At 38.3% G+C, this 24,662-nt stretch overlaps 1 protein-coding gene across 2 annotated transcripts in view; it reads left to right on the forward strand.

Moving 5' to 3' along the window:
* SEC24D (SEC24 homolog D, COPII coat complex component) overlaps nt 1-24,662 on the forward strand; it is a 56,846-nt gene that overhangs the window by 5,545 nt on the left and 26,639 nt on the right. For both annotated transcript variants that reach the window (XM_080373543.1, XM_080373544.1), the window contains exons 3-8: nt 161-287; nt 2,336-2,484; nt 4,559-4,822; nt 5,593-5,714; nt 9,228-9,339; nt 10,687-10,814. In XM_080373543.1, coding sequence (XP_080229669.1) covers nt 161-287; nt 2,336-2,484; nt 4,559-4,822; nt 5,593-5,714; nt 9,228-9,339; nt 10,687-10,814 — 902 coding nt within the window. The remainder of the gene's footprint in view (nt 1-160; nt 288-2,335; nt 2,485-4,558; nt 4,823-5,592; nt 5,715-9,227; nt 9,340-10,686; nt 10,815-24,662) is intronic.

The raw sequence follows: 24,662 nt of genomic DNA on the forward strand, positions 1-24,662 counted from the left end.
GAAGGGACCTCTGGAGGTCATCTGATCCAGCACCCCTGATCCAGCAGGGCCACCTAGAGCTGGTATTCTTATTGCTAGAGCAGGGCCGTACACTTGTATTTTTTGGCGATCTTTTTCCTTCTTACAGAGTTCTTACATAAACGTACCTCTTCTTTTGCAGGTGTGTCAAAATCAACTGTGCCTTTTGGATCTTCAGCTCCTGTTGGGCCTCCACCGCCTGGTACACATCAGTTCAGCCAGACCAACTTCCAAAATGGGCCCAGTACACCAGGGCAACAGCCACATAGGTGACTTTCAAGAATTATACGTGAGATCTAAGCTATTTGATCTCTGTTACCTCTCTTCAGCTGCTTCACTGATATTTAAGTATGGCATCTCTTTTATCTTCAGCAGTTCTGACTTATTCCAATTCTGAACCAGATCTTCTAGTTCAGTTCACTGTGTTAAACTGCCAGATCATACAGTGTGATCTGTAATCTGATTAAGTTCTATTTTACAGCAAGTCAGGTCTTTATCATGCGTTGTTTTATTTTTATTTATTCTTCTTGGGCTTAGATCCATTGCTTCAAAGCAGCAGCAAGGTGTTAAAAGTGCCGTTTAATATAAAAGTTACATTTTTTCTCTTCACTTTCTCATGTCTTAATTCTCCTTCGTTGTGAGGTACCCAGAAGTTGTTATTTAAAAATCAGTAATTGCCAGTGGGTTCTGACTAGAAGCTGGTCCATGTCTCTGTATCTGTAGTTCTCCCAACTCCCCAGGCCTTGTCAGGATGTGTTTGCTTCACTGTGGGATCACAGCCAAGGCTCCATAGGGTACTTTAAAGACATTTTATAACGCAGCTTTGTTGTACTGTCTCAGATGCATGACTGCTACCCTTTTGCTTAGGTCTGGGATAAACTGTTCATAGTCAGTCTGAAGTGCTGTTGTCCTGCCTCCAGAGCTTACAGGAAGAAGTGGAGACAGGAGTACGGAAGGGAGGAAACAGGGACAGGTGGAAGCTGTAAAGAGTAATCTTGGAAAAATGATCATACGAGGGGATAGCCAAGCTTTATTACACAGTGGTTGTATTGCAGGTTGTAGGAAGCGGGTAAATATGCTTAGCTCTTTTATTTAATTCTGTCAAATGTTAACTATTTTGCTTGCCTCCCAGGAGTGACAAAATCAGTTTGTGTACCTGTAGCTATTTTGGTTTTATTGAACCTGACACTGTTTAATAATGTTCTTGTTTTAGTTGGTTGAAGTCCTAATCTGCCTCTGTGCTTTTTAGTTGTTGTACAGTTATTTGTCTTCAAATAAAGCCATGCATATGTTTTATTAGGCATCAAAATAGGGAAGCCTGTTCATGGGCTGTGTGTTATCAGTGTATAAAGGAGGACCCAAAGAGACTGGTGATCAATTGTAAAAGACAATGTACTAATGCGTGGGGAGAAGTGGTGGTTGTCCTGAAGAAGAAGAAACAAGGTGAAGAGAATTGAGTTGACATGACCAACCCAGCAAAATACTAATTCCCTTTCCTAGCTTCCAGTCATTGCCTTTACAGGTGCACATCTACTGTTTTTCACCTGAACTTGTTTTATTTCCAAATTGCTGAGAGCTGCTATTCTAGACCAGGACATTTCCACGTGAATGATTCAAGGAAAGTGTTATTCTGTTTCTCTTGAAGTAGCTGGGCCCCTCCTCAGTTTTAGAACTGGTCATAGGAAAATCAGTGTAGATCTCTGGGAGATCTCATTTTTCCAGAGTGAAATAGTCTGGTAGAAAGTATCTTTATAAGCCACGTGTGTTACCACTTTCTTTTATTTAGTTTGTTTTCTTGCACTCATGTTTTTCTGTATCTGGTAATCATGAAGCAGTTTTTCCCTATCGGCATCTTCTTTTTTCCTCTACTACAGGAAACTCTTTAACAGTTTCTCACTTTATTTTCTTCTCTTCACAGATTTTTCTCTTAAACCTCTTCACTCATCCCTGGTAGGGAATCTTCCTTTATAAGCATGGAGAGGGGATGGAGTAGTGCAATATGTTCAGAACCTTGTGTTTCTTAATCCTCAAGCTTTTGTATAGTTGCTAGTACTCTCCCTTTGCCATCACATACTTGCTCTTCTTTGATTCTAACAAGTATGCAAACAAACGTGTAATGTCTTTTTTTTTTTTTTAACAAGTGTGCAATCTCTTTTGTGCTTCATGACTGTTTTCTGAGTAGAATATGAGCAAACGCTCTTTAAGAGTTTGGCTGTCCTAATTAATTGTTTCAGCACCACCCTTGAGAAGGTATGAGATCTTCTAGATGGGGTGATGATTGGTTTTTTTTCATAACTTTGCTAATTTTTCGCCTTAGGTTTCAAGGCCTTCCACCTCCAAGCAATACAGGACCTTCCTATCCTCCCTACGGTCATCAGTCACAACCAGCCTACCCAGATACTGCATCCACTTCATCTACGACACAACTTGCTAACCAGCTCAACAGCATGCAGATAAATAGCTATGGTAATCAGTTTTATCTGACCTGATTGACTTCCTAAAATTGACTTAAAGCTATTAAGACTATGATAATTAGAAACTTACTGAACTTCTGTATAAATAGGAAATGAAATCTTTGACCGCTGTCATTTGATTATCTTAGATTTTTTCTTTAGTCTTATCCTATTCCTTAAACCAATATTCTTGGATTAATTCTGAATCGATGAATGAAACTTCTGTAAAAGTCAGCTAATCTCACCAGTTGTTTCTCAAACTACTTGGTGATCCTGTCAGTAACAGCCAAGGCATGAGCAATAATATGCAGACAAAGTTTCATTTTTCTCAGCTTTTTGGAGTTTCTCTCTGTTTTTAAACTATCTTACTCTTTTTTTGACCAAATCTTATAGTTTAGTTTTTAATCTAAATTTATTTGCATTTATTTTGAGCTTAAAACATCTCAAACCTGAGCTGTGAAGTAAAGATGTGATCATGTGATTCTTCTATGCAAATTACTTCCCACCACTAGTTTTCTGTTTGGCTGTACTAGCTTTTCCTGAGTATTTCCTGGTGAAATGTACCATTTCTTGTAAAAAGAGTGGAATTTAGTTAGCATCTTGTTTTGCTGAGGGCAGTGTGTTTTGGAGAATAATTTTTTTTTCATGAGGATCACTTTGATGGTTGATCTCTTTGTAAGATATGCATAAAAGTGAATCAGTTCAGGCTGCACTGATATCACTGTTGCTGTCCTGGCTTTATGAGTTGCTGGTGTGACTTAAGTGAAACCTACCATGGGTCTGACCTTCTGTACAATTGCTTGTCAAAATTTTTACCTTCTTCCCCTTAGAAAAATTAATTTAGACTTGAATTCAGCCTTGTGTACTGATCTGCAAGCGTACAATTAGCTCAGACCTTTTTATACTTTTAAAAATACTTTTTATACACTTCTATTATGAAGTGTGGCCTAGCACCTCTAGAGCACTTCAAATTTATCAATTCATATTATTTAGAGCAAAGATTTTTTTTGCTTCCTGCCTTCATTATATTGCCTTCAGCAGTAATTGTGTAAAATACAATGTTCTTGCTTGTTGTGTTTAGTGCTAGAAGTCCGAGATACCCTTCCGACCATGTAAACCAGTTACATTACAATTCTGCGTCCATGATGGGTTTTATTCTTTTTCCTTAGCTAAGTTGATGTACCTTGACAGAGTGCTGAAAATTACAGCTTATAAAACTGCCAGAGTGATGTTTGTAACAGCCAAGAACCTGAGCTTGTGTTTTGCATGTGACATTTTCTTTTCAGTTAACATGTCTGACAGAAGATGCATTTCAGTATTTGTATAGTAACACATTGGTCTTTTTGCTCCAAACCTGATTTTGATTATTTTTTTAGCATTCTTGAAAATTATTTTGCCATAGATCTTTGGGGAGAAGTTTGACTAAAAAGATGGAGGTTTTGTAAAATAGTAAGTATTTACAGGTTTTAAGTCTCAAGAAAACCTGTTTCCAGGTTCCTTTTGATTCTTATTGGAATCTGGATCTTATAAACAACAAACTCTTCCTCACCAGTGTGTACAAAATAATTCCCACGTGTTTCATCTTTTAACATCAAAACCAGAAGATGGTTGTAAACCAGATAAAATGAGTGGATTTATCTTCCATCAGACCTGTCATGGTGAAATGCAAATAGCAGACTAACAAAAATATGCCATGTAAAAGAAATTGATTATTAAGCAAAAAGAATGTTGTTTCAGGTTATGAAATTAAACATTATTACAAAAGCAAATAGTGATTTATGTGTATTTAATCAAGAATTGTCAAACGCTGCTTCCCTCTCTCTTTTCCCATCCACCCCAGCTGCAGGCTTTTATTGAAAATAGAGTCAAAAGAAATAATATTGAGTGTCTGAATCAGTTCAGACTTAAACTATGAGGTCAGATATGTTACGTTGAACAGGTATTCAGAATCCTCATAATGCAGCATGGTTGGTATGGGATACAGTACTGGTTATAGGTTGTAAATGTATTGAGCAAAAATAAAACACCTTCCGCGCAGAGTTGGTAGGTGTTTGTTTTTGACTCAGCTGACATAGTTTCTTACACAGGTCCTGGCACTACTCCAAGCTCTCGCATGTCTTCTGGGCATCCGGCATCTTTTCAGGGTCCACAACCACCACCACCGACACAGCAGCAAGTCACTTTACCATCTGGATCACAAGTTCCTCCACCAGCAAATAGTGGCCTTTGTGCTCAACCATCGTTGCCTCCTATGGCCAGACAAGATGGGATCCCTGGACCTGTCCCTCCAAATCCTAACTTGCCACAGCTTTCAGGTCAGCCTTCAGGGCCTGGATATCATCCGCAGCAAGGTAAGGAAGGATGTTTGTTAGCAATTAAAAACAAAACGTGCATGGGGAATCACTGGTGGAACTGCAGCTATTCTCAGCTGATGTTCTGCTGACTTGGAAAAATGAACGTTGAATCCTCTTTTTGTAGAATGGAAAGATATGCATTGTCAGTACATTCAAGGCAGGCTATGCTTTTCCTCAAAAGTTTAGCACTCTGAGACTGGAACAAGGAAAAGGAGATTAACTCAGATCAGGAACAAAATTATTTGGTTAGTAATAGGTAAAGGTGCAGTACGGTACAGAAAGGAGTTTTTCTTATACTCTGTAAAGGTATAGGTTGCTCTCCATCTTACAGTACTGTCTATCATAAGCAGCTTTCAAAATTACTTTACTATAGAATAAAGAATTGTAACTGAACACAATTATTTAACCTGTCATAGGTGAGTAAAAGAGTTATTTTGACAACTTAAAAAGCCAGCTAACTAGACCAGTTTGCATTGACTGATGTTAGGGGAGAGATTCTCACTAATATAATGGCCTGGTTTGAGTAACTGTGGTAATCTCTACTAACCATCCTACTTGGCATGTACCTGAAAACTTTGGAGCCAAAGTTGTCACGCCTAGTCTTGCACTGAGCCAAAGTAATCCATTTCTTGCAGAAAACAGAAGGGAAGGAGAAATTGCGTTTAGCTGAGTAACAGTGAGTTTTATGGTAAAAGTTTAAAATTGTGTTAATGATGTTAAAACATAATTTAAATAGTTTAAATGAATTATCACTTGTAACTCTGCAGCAAACTATGGTCCTCAGATGGCAGGATCTCAGCTGTCTTATCCTGGTGCTTTTCCTGGGGGTCCAGCACAGCTCCCAGGTCCACCTCAGAAGAAGCTCGATCCTGACTCTATTCCAAGCCCAGTGAGTAGTGTCGCACTAATTTTTTATAAAAGTAAATTTCTGCCATATTTAAGGTAACGGAATGACAGTGATAATAATAATGTATTTATTTTAGTTGGTGGGGTGTTTTTAGGGGTTTTTTGTAACATCAAACAGCACTTACATGGCTTGGTTCACAAGATACATTCCAATTTTTGCCATTTCTTAATTACATGCTGTTTTGTAAGCTGTACTGTCAGTTTTGGGTAAATCAGTGTATAATGTGTTTTTTAGTATGGAAGAAGCTTTATCACTTTATCTAACATGGGACATACCCATAATACCAAATACTTTAATAGGAATTTGCAATAGGATTCTTAGTATGACAGTGAGCATTACTGAAGGATTACTTGCATTCACTGCAGCTAATCGCCTTTCCTTTTCATGCTGGCAAGTTTGAAGGCTTAAATTTGGTAACAGGTAAACACTTGAAATAGCATTTGTGCAGAATACAGGTATGTGAACTCTAAAACTGCAATCCTGGATATGCTAAGAAGTCCCGTGCTCAAAAGCCACCTCACCATTTGATTTCAGGAGTTTTGCAGGCAACTAGAATTATTTGCCTGAGCATCCTTCCAGTTGCTGCAGCTTTGTAAAGATTTCGGTGCCTTGGAATATACTTATTGCTGAAGTTTCATACAGGTTGAAGAAGCTTAGCTGTTGGAAAGTGCACTGGTGGGACAGTGTTTCTTCTTCTTAGGATGGTGTTAGAGAAGGAGAAAACAAGGTTATGATTGTGTCCATCTTTCTTAAATAAAGTAGGCTAGTTGTTACCCAAAGAATAGCTAGTCAGATGCAGGCTGCATTTAATTTCTTTATTAGAAACAGCTGATTTAAATAAAGGGAGAAAATGTGCTGAACTCATGGGGAAAACACATTCTGATGCACACACTTATACTGGTTCAGACAATTGTCTGGACAGGTCAAAAGTTCCTTGGAGAGTCAGGATTTTGAAGCAAGCTGTGTCCTGCAACTTGACTTAGAACTTTCTGCTTCAAAAAAAAGTGTATTAGCCACCACACCATAAGCTAGTCTGGGTGAAGGAATCTTTCTCTGCTGAAGCAGTACTGCTGTACCGGAAAGAATTTGTGTTCCACCAAGATGAGATAAAAGTGTTTGTCTCAAAGCCTGACACTGTCTAGTAGGGAGCAGCCCTCCTTCCTTAAACTGGGATATTCTTCTATCGTTCTGGACAAGATTATTTGTTTTATCCAGCCATAGTTTATATGTAAAATCCCCATAATTTTGGAAAAATGTTTGCTGATAATCACTGAGCTTAATGTAATAACTGCAATTACCTCTATTAAAGGCAATTTTCAAGTTAAATGTAACTGAAAATCATTGCATAAAAAAACTAAAGTGAGTGTTTCAAATTAACAAATGGTCTTAATAGGTCAGTCATTCCTAGTGTTTCAGTATGGTGCTTTCGACATAAGGATAAAATGGTCTTGTCTAATTAAAAAAAAAGGGTGGGGGGAGGGAGAGAAGGCGGTTTGGCATGAAAGCATGGTCTGATGTCTTGTTTCAATTATGCACATAGAATAAACAGCCTTGACTATGGCAGCGATGTTAAAATAGGTTAAAAGGTTTGTTTAAGCAGCACAGAGAGGATCAAAATTACATGTTTAAAAGAAACATAATCTGGGTCAAAGTCTGTAAAGGGCAAAAAGCTAATTCAGAATGAGGAATAAGTATGACCATGTATATTTCTCTTCTTTTATTTACATTATATAATTACAGTAGTGTTGCCAGTTAAATTTACTTCTTATCTGTAGCCATTGTTGATTTATATTTTTCTTACATATGTTAGAGGTTGATATGTGCTCTGACAACATCTATGAAAACTAGCATCTGGGCTTTGTCAACAATTATTTCCAAGAATAATGATGTATTTAGGTCAGTTAACTGTGGAATACCATGGTGCATTGATCCTTTGCAGAGCTAAGTCTGAAAGTGGTTTGCTTTCTTCAGCCAGTGGACCTTTTTAGAGCAAAACCTTTTATCTTCTAATGCAAGAGTTAGCAATAAGTATACAGTCCAAGGAGGCAGGGAAAAGTAATCAAGCAGAAGATATAACAAGCTCTCTGAGGAATGTACTGTATATTTAAATTGCAATACAATAACTTTACTGGGAAAAAAAAATTACAGGCCCCAGATTATTTCCAGTGTGTTAAGAAATACCTCTTGGACAATGATCAATAGACTCTATGCAATTAATTTTGTTTTTCTTCTCTGTTTGCTTTCCAACAGAGGCTTCTGAACTTCCCTAGCTATTATTAGAAATTCACGTACAGTGGAAAGATACAATTCCATGGGATACCAACAGCAGTGGCAAAGCCAGTTTCAGAAATTCCCTGTCTCATTCCTATTGCCTCTCACAGCTGTTCGGCTACACTCTAAACCAGATTGCCGAAAAGATAGCTTCTTTGAGGGAAGAGGAGGAATAATGGTATCATCTCAATGATCCTGTTTATGGTGTGGAACAAAATACAGCTTTATATATCTTCAGGTATATCCTGAAAAGTATCAGAATTTAACAGGGGTGAGGAACTGTGCAGAAGCAACAGTGGAGGAGGTGTATGGGAAAGGAATTTGTTCAGTAGTAAAGCCAGTTTCATGAGCGCTTCATGAGATTACATTATACATTGCTACAAACTAAGCTTCGACCAAAGTAAATCTGTACATGATCAGAGCTGCTGCATTTTAATAATATCTGTGATTGCTCTCCTTTCTTTCTAGGAGGAAGCTCACAACATGGTAGTCTGACCTAGGGAACAAAACCCCTCAGCTCCCGTGTTGAAATACTACCTAATGGCCAAAAAGGCTTTTCTCAGGAGTTCTAAATTGCTGCTTTCTAAATGACAGTGCTGAAATACAGCTCAGCTAGGAAGATGATCTACTATGTAGATTATTGTTTATTTCTTAACCTGTGCATGGAGCCTATTCAAGAGGAATGGGGACTAACCCCTTCCACCATTGCAATTACCTGTACATTCATTTATGAAGAACAGCAGCTGGCATGACTAGGGTCATTCAAAATATAACCAGGTATATATGGCATCCAAGTAAGGTGATGCACCTTGCACTTCAGTTTGGTTTGGGAGAATGGAAGACCAGATTCAGTAATGAGGACTTATTTACATCATCACTCTCCTCAATTTGCTGGCTAGCTTCTCTTGAGAAGGTCTGTCCTCCTAGCAGTCGTCGTACTTACTCATTTGTTCACTGAATATAGGTCTTATCCACCCCAGCATGCAGTGTTACTCCTGAGTTCCAACAGGCAACTGCGGCTGTAACTAAATCATACTGCTCAGCTGTGTGTATAATTTTCTTGTTAAATGTCCTGGAAGCCTGTATTGTGATAGGTTTGTAGCACCTCGTGTCTAAGACAATGTCTCTAGTGTTACTTGGTGTAGATGTTGGTGTAACTGTTTATGAATGTAACTGAATGCATGGGTTACTTTTCTCATACCCTTCTTGCTTCTTATTCATCAGATTCAAGTAATTGAAAATGATAAGGCTTCTAGGGGAGGGCAGACCTATGCTACAAACACAAGAGGACAGGTTCCTCCTCTTGTCACCACAGACTGCATAATACAAGACCAAGGTAACTGTCCTTCTTACTAATTCGGTAGTCTTTCTACATGAAATATAATTTACAATAAAAAAAGACTAAATTCTCAGATTTCTCATCAGAAAATGATGCTCCTTACTCTAAATTAGACACGAAATAGGAAACTTCCTTTAAAGAAAAAAAGTAGGGGTGGGTGACAAGTGGGAGTTGAATTCTTATATCTTGGGTTAATACCTCCTCTATTCTTCCAGACCTTTAAAATAATATGATTAGTTGAGAGAACTTTTCTTTTTAACTTGAAATTTAAAACCTTGAAAAATTGTAAGTTGAAAATCCTTTTGGGGTTCTTCTGAAATTTTAGAAGATGAAAAGTACAAGCAGCAATGAGACTACCACTGTTAAGTATTAAAATACATATTTTAGAAAATTCTGTCTTAACTGGTAGGGGCAGCATTCAAGCAATCTAGTTGACTATTTTTTCCTTGGGCCAGTGTATCTGCCTTTGCTTATGCCTAGAGCCTGGAAGTACAATATTCCATGTGCTGCTTTTGACAACAGACTTGATATTTTAGTACAAGTTAAACTGATGGTGTCATTTAGTCCAACGTTAATTTATCACTGCTTGGAGAAACTGCTTAAAATGTACAAACACGTCAAGGCTTTTTGGCATTATCTGAGAATGGGGTAATGCAGTTCTGACGAACACATTCCTTTCAAGAAACGGAGTAGCTTGATAATTAAAAAAGGAGCATAAGGAAGCCAATTTCTGAAGTCCTGTTGCCTTTCAGTGCTCTCATCTGCAGTGCACAGTACAGTTTCCCATTGAGGGAATTGAGCTAAGTGTGCAACCAGAAGTGGTGTGGTGATTTTAGCACACTATATTTTACAAGATAAATGAGCATGGTGATGTTAACATAGATACACTTTTTTTCTGAACCGGAGCTTGCTCATTAGAGCAGTCTTAACAGTAGGTATCAGTCTGCAGCATTTCTTTATGTCCAGTGGTGACATTTCCACTGGGGATTTCATCCATATTATTTTCTTCTAAGATCTTAGATATGATATGTTTCAAACTAATCTCTGTTGAGATTCTTACTGTGTGGCGTTTTTTCTGATTGTGGGGTTTTCCTTGATATGTTTAAATCTGTGCTTAAAACTCAAACAGCAAGAAAAGGTTTATCTACCGGGAGGGGCAATGGGCTGACATACAAAGAGGAGAAAAGGGCAGGAGCTTGCATGGGGGGAAAAAAAAGCATCTATTTAACTCGGCATATGCACTTGTTGCTTTGTGTTGTTGTTTTGATTTTTCTGGTTTGTGTTTGGGACAGGCGTGTCCCTTTTCACAGCCTTTCATTCTGTACACTATGTTGGGTGTTGCAGGCCATGCCAGCCCTCGTTATATCCGATGTACTACCTACTGCTTCCCATCGTCTTCAGATATGGCCAAACAGGCTCGCATTCCACTGGCAGCTGTCATCCAGCCTTTTGCTATTGTACCACCAAATGAGGTAAGGACTAACTGAATATTAGTCCTACATGGTTTTTGTCTCCTAAATATTACAGACTTGTTCTTCTCTGATTGGGTTGGGGTTGAGGGTGTTTTACCTCTGACTGTGAGGAAGTAAGGCACTAGAGAGATGGCAGAAAACGATGAGATGCACTTGGGTCACAATGCAACTTGAAGGGATAAAAGTCTTTGTTTTCACAGTTGTCACGCTTGTAGCTTTTCTAATCTGAACCACTAGGTTCCTGGTGTGTTCCCCCAACTGCCTCTGGTTCATGCCAGCTTTGTTGGTTGCTTGCTCTGCTGGAACTCCATAGGCATGGGCAAAGACATTAAAAAAAGATGACCACAAACTGTATCAAGTTCATTTTAAGATGTGGATGGTTACATTCAAAGAATGACATCTTTCCATTTAGTTATTTACAAAATAATTTAATTTCACAACAGGCTGAGAAGATAATGGTATTTTCTACTTCAGTGAGCTTAGTCATAGAAAGAAGACAAAGGGAACCACCCATTTTTGGCACTCATTTGGAAGCACTAACCTAGTCAGTTCCTTTTCTCACGTTACTATCTCTAATAGCCCTTCATGTTCCAAACATACCCCTCGTTCTTCTGCAAAGTATTTGTGCAGGTTGGCTGTATCGTGTGGTCTTAAAACAGTTAGCCAGATTTCCTGGCATCCTGAAAGGATTTTAGCAGCAGCAGAGGTAAAACCAGTTTTTAAGTGCAGCATTTAGCTGCATCATCTGTGGAATCATCTTTCTTGTTCTTTAGCTTCTGCCTTCTCCATTGCACAGCTTCTAAATTCTGCAACAAAGGTCTGCAGAATGCATTTCCTTTTCATGCACTGCACTAATGTACTGTCAGAGCACTGTTTGCTGGGAAAAAAACAGGGATTTCATGAAAGTTGTAGCATGTGATTGTGTTTTCAAAAATGTCTCATAAAATGCATGCACAGAAAGGTCTAATTAAAATTACACAGACTTTCAGCACTTGGTTTTGTGGTCTTTGATTTTTCTTTAACTTTTGTTTTATTACTTGTAAATTCTTAGGGTTTTTTTTTTTAAATATGTTGGAAAAAACCAGATGTTGTTCTTTATCAGGATGGATAAATTCCAATGCAACAGTCCTCTGTAGTTTGAATTAAGAGTATTATTTTAGCAGGGTAGTATGTAGTTATCTTCTTTCTGGTCCACAGGGAAATAGGATGTATTACTTACGGATCTGCAGATACTGTGTGTCAGCATTTGTCTGCTAGACAGCAACTTTGGGTTTCTTTCCAGTTCTTGAAGGGAATGTGCAGACTTGGCTTGTTGCCCCACCCCCCGGCATTTTTTTCTAGATGAAACTCCTGCTGTTGCTTTTGCAGCCATTCACTTTACCAGCCAACCTTTACTCTTCACTACCCTTTATCCCAGTTTTTGTGCCCAGGCAGCACTTACCGATTCTGCTTTCATGTTGGTGCTTCATTTGTGCATCTTTCACTTTCAGTCAGCCTGTAGTCATTTATGTCCCCCATGCAGGGCTTTCCTGTCTCCCGCATGGTGTTTGGATAGGGTGATCAATGAGTTGCTAAAATCTAAATCTCTTCTGCATACATAAATTAGCAGGATATACAAACACTTGTACTTGGCCAAGTTCAGGAGGTTTTCCCAGGGTTGGCAGGAAGATGTACTCAGTGACCCACCCGTTCTGAAGTGTTAGTGCTCTCAAGCTGCTGGAAAGGTCAGTGGAATTCATTAATCTGTAAAAAGCAATGTATTTTTCCCTAGCCTTTTTCTTGGAAGAGGCTAAAAAAACCTCTGAAAAATGTCTCTCAAAATTGGCAGCAGTCCAGTGTGGAAAATTTTAATGTGAACAATTATAGCTTGGTAAATTTATAAGAACTGGAGAGATGGTGTTACAGTAGGAAGCACTGGGCAGCCTTAACTGAGGCAGTTTTTCCAAGGCTTGACTGTGCCCTTTGTCTTCACTGCCGCTGCCAAATAAAATCTTGCTCTTAAGCTCTTCTAATAAAAATGGTCTTCTATATGGGATTTATAACTACTTTAATTCTGAAAACCCACTTAATTTGAAAGAACCGAGCTTTTTACAGAGGTAAAATACATTCAGGGGCTTATTTGTGTTTCTGAATTTCCTAGTATGGTACATTCTGCCTGGAACTAGTGACTGCAAGGCACAGAATGTTCCTCGCTTCAGAATATCTTCCCTATCTTAGTGCCTTTTAACAATGCCTACAAGTGATGCTCATCACATGTTTCAGGGCTCAGTACAAAGTGGGAATCTGTCTCATCTCTTTATCATTTGATAAGCAGCATGTTGTACATATTAACTGTTTAAAATAATGATTTTTTTCTTCTAGCCTTTTGGTGAAAACTTTAATTCTACTTTGTTGCAGCTTCAGCTGCAGATGTACCTCTGTTTCTGCCATTTCTAGTATACTCGGTGTTAGCACCCAAAGAACTTCAGTTCTGCTTCTTTTAAGAGGAGGAGGAAGAAAAGCAGTGGCTACAAGGGTTTAGTGGACCATGGATGTGAAATGGCTGCAAGTGGTTTGTGCAGCAGTAATAACGATTAGGAGCAGCCACCTAACTGACCTATCTCACTTGAACTGAAAGGGCTTCAACAAATCTACACAGAATATGTGATCCATTTTGATGTGTATTACACAGACCATGCCTTTCTGTGTTAGTAAAGCCATATTTAAAAAGCTTTGGGTATCAGGGTCACTCAAGTGACTAATAGACTTAAGAGTTTTTTAAATAATTGGCATTTTGCTTTGATCATCACTTACTAGTTGAGGGTGAATTTAGGATAGTATATAAAATACATTTGCATTTTCAGTAGTCTTTTGTCATATAATTTTTTTTTCTATGCCATTATGGTACTCTATTATGGTACTAAGAGAGTTAGAAACACAGGAAAAACCTTCCCTTGCTCCCATTTCCAAATAATATGACAGTTCAGTGCAGTCTTCAGATGGTTTGGTTTTCCTTTCTGGAAGCCAATCCTGAGTGTGGATTTTTATTCATTGAGAAGGATTGCTTTTGCATTGATGAAACATTACGTTCTGTCTAGGTGTCCTAAATGATATCAAGAGAACTGCAGATCGTATTTTCTCCTGTCCATGCTTTGACACTGTGTAATCTGAGCTGCAGCAAACAATTAGGAAAAAGCAGTGAAATAGCTAAGTCTGCTGACACTGGTAAAATTAGATGTATGAGAGGGAAAGCACAATTGTACAGACCTTATTTTCTTCTTTAATTGAACGCATTCACCATTTTGGTAAACGACTTACAAATGGTGGTACATGTCGGTACCAGTTGGAGGGTTGTGCGCTCTGATTAGTGTCTCTTGCTGAGCTTACACTTCGACCATCAGAGCAAAGTGTTGGGCTGTTCTTGGCAGTTCAGACAGTGGGAAGGAATGCCTGAGTGATTCTTCAGCTAAAGCAACTGGATAAGACGGAGTAGGAAAAAGTAATGGGTACCCTGGTGTTGGCAGAGACATGTGCTTGATGAACATGATAGCCATCACTTTGCTGTCAAATGCGTTTTTTCCTGTTACTTTTTGACAAGGAGATCCTATGAGAAATTCTCTTTGGAGTTTACTGTAGCTTCTGCAGGTTAGCAGCATTTTGTTCTGCAAATTAGATATTTTTTCATGTCTCTCTCATTTCACATTTTACTATAAAGAATCAACAGTGCTCTGGCTGATGGAGCCTGGAACACTCCTTGAAGGTTTGGAATTAATACTTGTAATGAATTTAAAAAAAAAAAAAAATAGCTGTCAGTTGCGTTCATATAAACAGTAGTCAACTGGAAACTGAGCTTTGAGGATTTGTTTCCTTTCACTAAGAACATGGGGAGATAGAGATAAAAGGTCCTGGGAGCCTTCAAATAGAAGGTTTAGATCCAGTGATCTAAAGCAGTAGCTTTCTCAGAAATGATCTTCCAGTTTGGAGGTCCAACCTGGGAAAAGAGAATTCAGGATTTCATCATGTCTGAAAGGCAAATTTAAGATCAGTTGTCCCTGTGGGTTCTTTTGCGGAAAGAAGAGTGTCTACACACAGGGACTAGTCTCCCATCTCCAAAAATGAAGTCAGAATGTTAGTGTACAAAGTGAATAAGAATTTTTTTATAGCTAAGGTCTGGGAAAAAGCTGTCAGGAGCTGCGAAATATACAAACTTGATCAGGGGCATCTTTTGAAGACATGTACAACAGATATCTCAATTTCCAGTAAAGAATGGCATACATATTATCCCTATGGGAGAAAATAAGAATGCAAAGTAAAATCATCACAGTGCTAGATAAGGGTGCTAAATCAAAATATCTCATGCATGCTTTGAAGAAGTTTAATCTGTTTGGGGGAGGAACGACCCCAAAATAAACAGGGTTTGCTCCTGCAGTGAGAAAGAACAAATTCAGAATTAGAGAAATGTTATGAAATGAAAAGATGAAGATTCTATTGCTTTATAGCCTGTTAAAAACTCCCCAGGCAGTTGAGACCCAGTAGAATACGACCGTGTCTGAGAAGTTCAATCGCATCTAAAAGTCTGGTAAAAATTCTGAGTTGAGAAGACACAAGGCCAATGTAAGTGAATACAAAGCAAGGCATAAAAATACACCTATACTGCAATATCTGTCTTCACATCAAGAGAGGAAAGTTCAACTCCATAACAATGTGTAGTCAAAAGAGTAAGAAAGTTCTAATGCAGCTGAGATGCATGATTGTGGGTGCTCACATGTAACCTGGTAAAACTGCACAATTAAAACATTCTAGAGAAGTGGTTATCAAATTTTAAATAGTAAAACTGGACACATTGTAGAAAAATTTAAAAAGGAGGCTGTACTTCAGTAATGTTAAATTGCAAGTGAGAGCGAATTTAACTAAGTAGAGACCATTTAGTAGAGATTGTTGTAGGGTTGTGTTTGGTATTTCAAAAGCAGCTAAGTTAGCTATGCTTGGCATACAGGCACTGAGCTTCAGAAGAGCAGAGCAAGTGAAATGGATTTATTCAGAAAAGCTCTGAAGTTGAAAGTTAGAGGGGCAGAATCCACCGACCACATGCAGTCTCTCAAAGATAACTACAAAAAAGCTAAAGCCAATCTAGAAAACAATAAAACTAGTGAACATTATGTGTGTACTAGATCCCATTCGAAATAAAGGCTGTTAAAACATTTGTGCCTTACTTCCTCTCCACACACCCAGTGTCTTAACAGCTCTAGACATTTCTGAATCTTATCTTTACCAATTTTTTATTTATTATTTCTCAAAAATAGTGGTTCATTTTCACTGTCCTGACTTGGATGATCTATGGAAAGTATTTGTTTGTTATAGATTGAGAATACATTATCACTGTTTGATGTAACTTATTTTTAGTCCAGCAGTGCTTTAGCAACAGTCTATAAAAATAAACTAGCTCTCACAGTTATCATCATAGACCAAGCCATACATGAATTTGTTTTGGAGATGTATGAATGTTTCCAGAGCTTGAATAAACCATGTGATCTTAATTTAACATTTAATACTTGGTAACAAAAGGTAGTTAAAACAGTATTTCATGTTGTAAAACCAAAAATAAACAACTCCAAATAATTATCTGTACTTACATCTAAATTACCTTCTTCTTTGCTCCTTAGTAGTTTTGTGTTGGCATTCTCTACCATGTTCTTTCCTATTTTATTTTTGTTAAGAAATATTAGTTACTGAGAATTTAATACTTCACTTTCCATTTTTTTTCCTCAGTTAATTAACTAGTTAAAAGATAAAACTGGACTGGAATTACTTCTCAGAAAGACTGGTGTTCATGAACTAAAAGCCATTTAACCTTTTCAGAACAGTGAACTTTGATGGTGACCAGTGCAGTTGAGCTGTTTGGAAAGCCATGGTTTATACAGGGATGATACAGGGATGATTTCCTAGGTAGATTTTTAAGGTTAGCAGAAGCTAAAAACTGAGGTGAAGATCTAGCATGTGATGCAATGCTCTAAATATTTTTTTTGTTTCAAGAACAAACTCAAGTACCAAAGTGCAGATTTTCTTTTAGACTCCAAGTCTACTCCTTTGGGTTTTAAATAAGTCATTTAAATGTTAAATAAATATGAAGAATTAGGGAAATCACCACACTCCTGCAGCCTGCCCTGGGCTCAGTGAGGGCTCAGGTTCTGCTGTCTGTAGCTAGTAAAAAGTGCAAGCAGGCAGTAGCTTTAGTTTGAAGCATGGTTTTATAGACCCATGTGTTTATTAGTGGTCATGTGCTCATGCAGAGCTTTGCTTTGAGGAGAGTGAGGAATGCTTAGTTTGCAGGCAATACAAAACAATTCCAAGTAAACATCTTACTGACTGCTCCCTTCTGTTAGGGATTGGTTGAAAAGCACAGACTGCAGAAACAGATCCTTGAGGTGCTTGCTGGTAACATCTACCCACTCTAAAAAGCCATCATTTTTATTTTACCCTTTGATTTCTGCCTTTCATCTAGTTACTTATTCACAGGAGGCCCTTCCCCCATATTGCTTGAGAGCTTAGCTAATTTAAGAGCTTTTGATAAGGGATTCTATCAAAAGACTTTTTTCAAGAGGAATACATTATATCAGCTAGGTCGTGCTTATCTGCATGGGGTCTGACTCTTGACAAAATTCAATAGAGCTACATGTCATGACATACCTCGACAAGAGCCACATCAGCTCTTCCTCTGTATATCCTATTTATTTCTTTGTCTTTTTATGTTCTCCTACATTGTACTATCTACCAGTTTGCTTTCTGTAGCATAAGGACTTGCTGGTCTGTAGCTCTGGGGTCACTCAGTGGTTCTTTGTAAAGTTTCTTTTTGTATTGCTGCTGCCTTTCCTTTTGGGCGCTGAAGCTGATGTAAGCAATTGGTTTTATGTACAGTTCAGCAATTTCACACTGTGAGTCTTTTTACACAGGAGTTGCATGGTTAGACAGTAAAATTGTCCATAATACTAGCAAGGTTTTTTCAAACTATCAAAAGATGAGAGTTTTAAGAAAATTTTCTGAAGAAAACGTTCTGAAAGAGATTGGCAACGGTTTTGCCATGCTCTGTTTTGAAATGTCTCACCCTTCTTGGCTTGTAACTTTGTAATCCCCATATGTACTTGGGACCTGAGGTGAGATTCCTCTTTGTGTTCATTGCTACTGGAAATGAAATGTCAGAGTTTATTGAAAGTTTAATGACTCTTTTCCTTTTGAGTATACTTCATATGACCCTTTATCTAGATTCTTCAAAATTCCTTCATGCCTGTTGACACTACTGGTCCTTTCTCCAGTATAGGTATCAAAAGCTTCCTCCTTTCAAATGAGTACTCCACAGCAAAACCAGCAGCTCTCGAGGAGATAATATTTTGCTATCTCGGAATTGTAAGTGGGACAGATTGCTTTGCATGCTTACAGTACTGATCTCTGGGTTGTCCAGGCTCCAGCAGAGAGTGATTTTTGTCGGTGTCTTTGGGGCACACTATCAAAGTACTCTGTGCTAGATGTCATATTTTTCTAAAACATGGTAAGAGTAGAAGCCCTGCACATGTGATATAACTTAATAGTTAGACACTTAGACTGGTGATGCTGAAATGCTTTTACATCCTCCAGGAAAGGCGGGGGTTGACCACTAAGCTGTTGGCCAGTTTGTACAGAAGAGTTTGTTGCCTCTGTTTAAACTTCTGCAGGTGAAAGTCAGTGGATCAGAAAGAGAGCATGTGCATCAGTAACACACTGTAGATGACAACTGGGTCAGTTTAGGGATAGGGCCATGCTACCAGCCATTCTTTCTTGTTCTTAGGACTGCCTTGGTATTTTTACAACAAATCCAATGTCAAGCTGTTTGGAATAATCAATTCATATAGAGACTGTCCAAGTAGCATAAACCTCTGTATCGTGAATTCATTGCTATGTACCATGCTGGTATGAGCCTAAGCACTACTACTACTTCCATTTTCCAGTCATTAAAATAAAACAAGTGCCAAAGCATTCTTATTAATGCCTTCATTTGGGAGAGAACTGTGAGACTGGTCTCATAGTTCTGAGTCTGCCTGGACTATGGAGCAGGAGGAGTATCTGACATTTTGTTGCTTTGTTGGTGCTATTTTACTTGATTTTTTTTCAATAAACTAGCGCTGGGTTAATATCTAGGGGTTTTGCATAGCTCCTCTGTGGTGCCTGACTCTCCCATGCATGGTATGGAGAACCCAGAACTCTTAGGCATCTCCAGATGCCTCACCCAGAAAGCTTTTTTTCACTCTGGAGACCAGTGCCTGTAAGCTAGGTTTCATAATGCCTAATTTAGAGGTGTGTGAATCCTGTATTTGATGAGGCTTCCTTTACAGAGCATGCCCCGTGCTAGTCTGCATTTGGTAGTAAAGCATTTGGAATTGGATTGCTTCCCAAGACTTCATCATCTAGGAAGAAGTTTTTTGTTAGCGTTTTGGGCTGTAACTACACTCTGTAACTCAAATGAACTTTTGGAGCCAGATTTAGAAAAGTCTGTGGAAGCAGAGCTTTTCTTATTTCAAGTAAGTTTCCTGATTTAGTTTTTTCTGTCTTTTTGCTTTTAGTGTACATTTTAAAATACTCTTAAAGTGTATTTTCAAAATACTTGTGTAGTACGCTGTTCCATGCACCATTCCAGTTATGGTAGGAGGTAATGAAATGAAAGAGATGGGGACAGTGACTTGAAAATTTGCCATTATTATAAACCTTATTCATATTGTAATCAGAGTTCCTGATTAATTTTTTACAAATATGAAATTTAGACGGGGAAAATGCTTTTATAAAGATGTTGTAATTGGTTTCTGCTGGAGACTGTGTTTGTTCTTCAGAATGGTAATAGTATAAGAAAAACAGTAACTATTGAAGGGGGATAAAAAGTAACATTCATATCCACTTAATTAGCTGGCCAACAATATTGATGAATTGTTTTGCCAAGAAAAATGAAACTCAAGTAAAAAAAATATTTTGGCTATCACTAGATACCTCTGTAACTCAACATAGCTGCTTGAATAGCATCTACCATTTTGCACATGCGTTTTCCCCTGCGGGTGGCACATTGCTGTCTCGAAATGGTGTTTGTCTCCCGTACGCACTGGCCAAAGTTGATCATAGCAACAGCAGTAAATTAAACATTGTGAGACTCTGCAAGCTCTAACCTTAAGCTGTCAGAGATGTTGCTCAGCTACCTTGGAAACTTGAGAGAGTCAGAATGCACTGGTATTTAGGAAGTTCAGGAGGAAAAGTTAGTGGTTTGCTTTTTAAACTGAAGTTGTCATTGCATTTTCAGTTCATATGTATTTTACTTATTTGTGCATATTAATGCAGTACTGTAGTTTGGATGCAACCATGTAAAGTGTGTAATTACATTGAAAAAAAGTTTTGTAAAGTTGTATAGGAAGCTGATGTTGGCGGAAGGTTGTGGTTGGGTCGTTTGGTCTTGGCTTTTTTGTATCAGGCAAATGTACCAGGTTACATGTGGGGCCTAATCATATCAGGCTCTAATGCTGTTCTGTAGCCTGCTTTTACAGAATGTCCCTTCATTGGTTCTGTGGGAAGGGAAGCTTTTCTTCTTGGAGGACGAGAAATAGGTGGAGGGAGCTGCTTTTTCATATGGTGTTTAACCAGAATTAGGTAATCTATGCTTGCTAAATGGAGGCATAGATTACCTCCTCAGCCTCAGAGTAAAGGAGCAGTAAACAGAACAGGTCTGTGCCCTTCACAGGACTGCTTAGCTCATAACTCAGTTTGCACAGCCCCTTATTTGTGACATTCAGCTGTAGCTCAGCATTAGTAAAAGAGAGGAGGATAGTTGCATACAAACATTATTAATGTTTGGAGGTTCCAGAATCTGCTTGAAGCATCACAGCTATGATAGTTGTGAAAGTATTCATGGAGGAGAGATGCAGAGTATGAACATTCCTACCTGATGTGGCATTTTTAAAATAACAGCTTGACCTTCAAAATTAACATTGTAGAAAGGACATGACGTTTAAAAAGGGTATTAAATTCATCCCAGATATACTTGCTTCAGAGGTGAGGTTATTCAGTGCTCCTTTTGTTCACGTAACAAAAATTCTCATTATAGTTTCTAAGTACTTCTGTGGCAATTGGCTAGCCGTAGTTGGCTTGTGAATGCAGCATGACATTTAAAGTATGCCCAGTTCTTTCTGATTTCAATGGAGATAAATTAATTAGCCTTAGAGGAATGTTTACTAATAAACATTGTTCAAGAAGGCCTGCAGATAAACAGAACTATTTTATCCACCTCCAATTAAACCCTCTTGTACTTGTCTGTGCTTTTTTCTGTCATTAAAGTTTCTTTCTTTAATATGTTTGTGTGAGCAAAAATAGGAGCAAGAAAGTTTCTATTTTAGAAATTTCTCAAGAATGCAAACATGAGTAGTCAGTTTTAAAAGTCACAATAATGCCTTCTAACAAAAGAGAAGCAGCTCCAGGTTTTCAAGAAGGAAGGCAACCCTCCACTCATTAGACTTTCATGCATGATCTTAAGTCAATAATTGCTTTTCTCTCAAATGATGAAAAATTTTATATACATACATATACACACACCTGCACACCCCTGTCTACCCAACCCACATACTTGGCCTCCAAAGTTGATGATAGCGCACAGTGGGCCAGAATGGTCCTGAAATCCAGAACTGGGTGGCTTTTTTGTTCTCGCTACAAAGACTTGAATAACATTGATAATGTTATTCTGATGCAGAATTTCACCTAGGAGTAGTGTTGCATCAGAGATCATTATGCTACATTTAGATTTATTTACAAACTTAAATAATTTTTCCCTAAACCTAGAGCTGCATGTTCCACAAGTACTATTTGGAGTGGGTTTTTAATAGCTATCGTAAGGATTTTCTAGAGCATGTTATAAATGGTCACAGCTGTGTTTGCATTAAATGGTCTTTGGCCTTTTAAAACAGAATTGATATGCTAATTTACCCATTATCTTTACATGTTATAGGCTGGGCCTGTGTTTTAAACTCAGGTGTTTGATTTATCATATATTTAGCCATCTTGAAAAATGCTGTTTGAGGGTAAACTAACATTGATGTGACAATACAGCATATGTAAGAGACTGGGCCTGTCAAGAAGTCATCAGTAGTAATAGTATAATAATAGTAAAATAATTCTGCCTGCTGTTTTGAAAATGCTCTAGAGCTGTCCTGCAGTGATCTGCCAAAAATAAAAACAGTGCCTGATTGAGGTGTCTTTTAACAGTTCTGTTTACTTCTGTAAAATATATTGATGAGTATCTTTTATTTTGGTCTGTGCTGAATGAATTTCAGGCAGACCAGGCAGAGAACAAATCCCTGAATATCAAATTTACAATTTTATTGAGAAACTCCTGTGATCAATAAAGCTACTCTCTCCCTTGTAATTACTACTTACCATTTCTGTAGAAAAGCTTCCTAAAACTTGCCTGTCTTATTTTTCAATGGTTTTACAGCTAGTGTGATAATCATGCCTACAAATCTTGGGCAAGGACTGCCATGCTGGAGCATCTGTGATACTGATATGTGGGAAGTGGAGCTGTGGATTAGTACAGGCACGAACCTGAGTCCTCTCATGTGATTTAGCGTGTGTCTATCTCCCTCAGGGGTGCTAATGGGAAACAGGGAGGGGAGTGACATGACAAAGATGACATTGTCCTAGAGTGGTTTTGTCTGTCTCTTACCCCTTCCCTTGTTCTCTTCTTGTGTATGTGCCTCTGCACCAGATCACACTTTTACTAGGTTGAGTATAGTTTGGGCTGAGGCAGGTCTTGCTTGAGATCCAATTGGTTTAAAGTGCTAACATTTTAAAAGTCTGTTGTTCAGCACAGTTTCTTGATTATCCAATTTCACGCTCCTGTTATATCATCAGTTAATCCTGGCTGCTGACCTTCACTTGAGATACAGCATGTCCGTACATCCAAATAACAGTCAGCACTACAAAGCTGAGAAGTGCTGGAGAGCGCTGACTTGTTAACACTTGGTATTCCTGGTCTGGGATCATGACCAGGAGAATTTGTGGTGCCTCTCTTAAGCATGGATAGTAGACTACTTTCCTTTTTGTGCTTTCTCCTCCCCCTCTCCCCTACCCTTTTCTGTCACCTGTACGATACAGAAGTTCTAAAGAAGTAAGCTAGCTTATTTAGTTGTTTTTTTTACATCAAAATTTTATCATTACTGTGTGTATTTCCCCCCCATCCTCAAACTTTTTAAAATCTTTCTTCTTGAATAGCCTATATTTGCACTCTGCTAGCTCGATTCAGTTAATTGCAATACTCTCCTAAAAAACAGAATGCTGAGTGAGGGTTTAAAGGATATTCTTGAGGTATGATCCACTGAAATCAGTGTCTAGCTTTCTGTTTATTTTAGTACATACTGGATCATAGCCCATCTGCAGTGTCAACTTGAAATTCAGCTACCATGCCACACAGTATTGTTTGCATGGCCATGTGTGCAGGTGAACGTTTCTGCCTAGGTCTGGAACGTTTTTGGGCAAGAAGGTTTGAACATGCTGCTGGCGTTTTTATGTGGTCTGTAAAAATCAGGACAGAGCCAAGAGATAATGCATCACGTGGTTGATGCTTCGGCCGTGCTGCAGTTATGTAAACAAACAAGGAAACAGATGAAAAAAGACTTACGGAAAATATTTGAACCTGCTATGAACCCTGCAGAGAGATAGTCCAAATTAGCTTGAGTCGTCAGCTGAGGAGGCTGATAGTGTTCAACATGTAAAAACCAAGAATAGGCAAAATAATTTCTGTCTTCGGAGGGGATGGCTTCTGATAAAAGACAGTAAGAACATCACAAAGAGAAATGCTTTCTTGACGTTTTAATGTGACTCAGTAAAGCAACTCAAAACCAAGGGATTATTTGTAGACTGGTTAATCTTTCTCAAAAGCAATCTATGGTGATATAATAAAAGAAAACAAACCCCTACAGCAGTCCTAGGAAACAGTTTGGTTAATGACCTAGATTTTTTTCCAAAACCACCAGTGTTAGATTTCAAAAATCTCCCTTGATTATCTGAAGGAGTTTCTTCTCATCTCTTTACTGTACTGATTAAACACAGAATTTACTTAGGACAGTGGTACCACACTTGGCCAACAGCCTTCTCCTCTGTCCATTAGGAAGCTATATTGTATAGTATATCTTAAAATTGTCTTATTAATATTGTAATAATTACACTTGCATCAATGTAAGCGTAAATAATGTCTAGAAACACTGCCTTTCTGAATTTGTTGCCCTGCACAGCTTGTCTGTTTAATGAGCCCTCTGGGTTGAGTAGTTGGCAGTTTTGTGTCAGTTTCTGTTAATCAGCCATGCAAATACAGTGTTTAGTGTTTGCTGTACATCAGAAGTGTAAAATATTTTATCTGCTGTAGTACTGCTGATCATGGAGTATAATTTTAAAGAACTGTCATATTGGAAGTCATCAAGATTTATGTATCTGTGGCTGTCCAAATGTGTGAGTGCTCTTCTTTTTGAAACAAATAGCCCTTGTCTAAACACTATCTGAAATCTTAGATCCCCTAAATCTGGGGTTTTCATGGGGTGTGCTTTCAGGATCATTTGCCTCTGAGATAATTTGCAGTTGAAAAAGCAACTTGTCACATGTAGTATACAGTGGTACATTGTGTAGAGTGACCAGCCATGTCTTTCAGCAGTTAAGTTCTTCACAAGTATGTAGAAGAACCCGGGGCAAGTTCCTCTTCTTGTAGGGTGTGACAGAGACACTGATGTAACTGAAAACTACGCTCACAGAAAGAGTTTTTATGTTCCTCTTGGATGTAGCCAGAGTTCACAAGCTGTGTGGGCCTCTTTCCAGTACGATTCT

This window comes from Falco punctatus (genome assembly GCF_963210335.1).
Source record: "Falco punctatus genome assembly, chromosome: 1".
Classification (NCBI taxonomy): Eukaryota; Metazoa; Chordata; class Aves; order Falconiformes; family Falconidae; genus Falco; species Falco punctatus.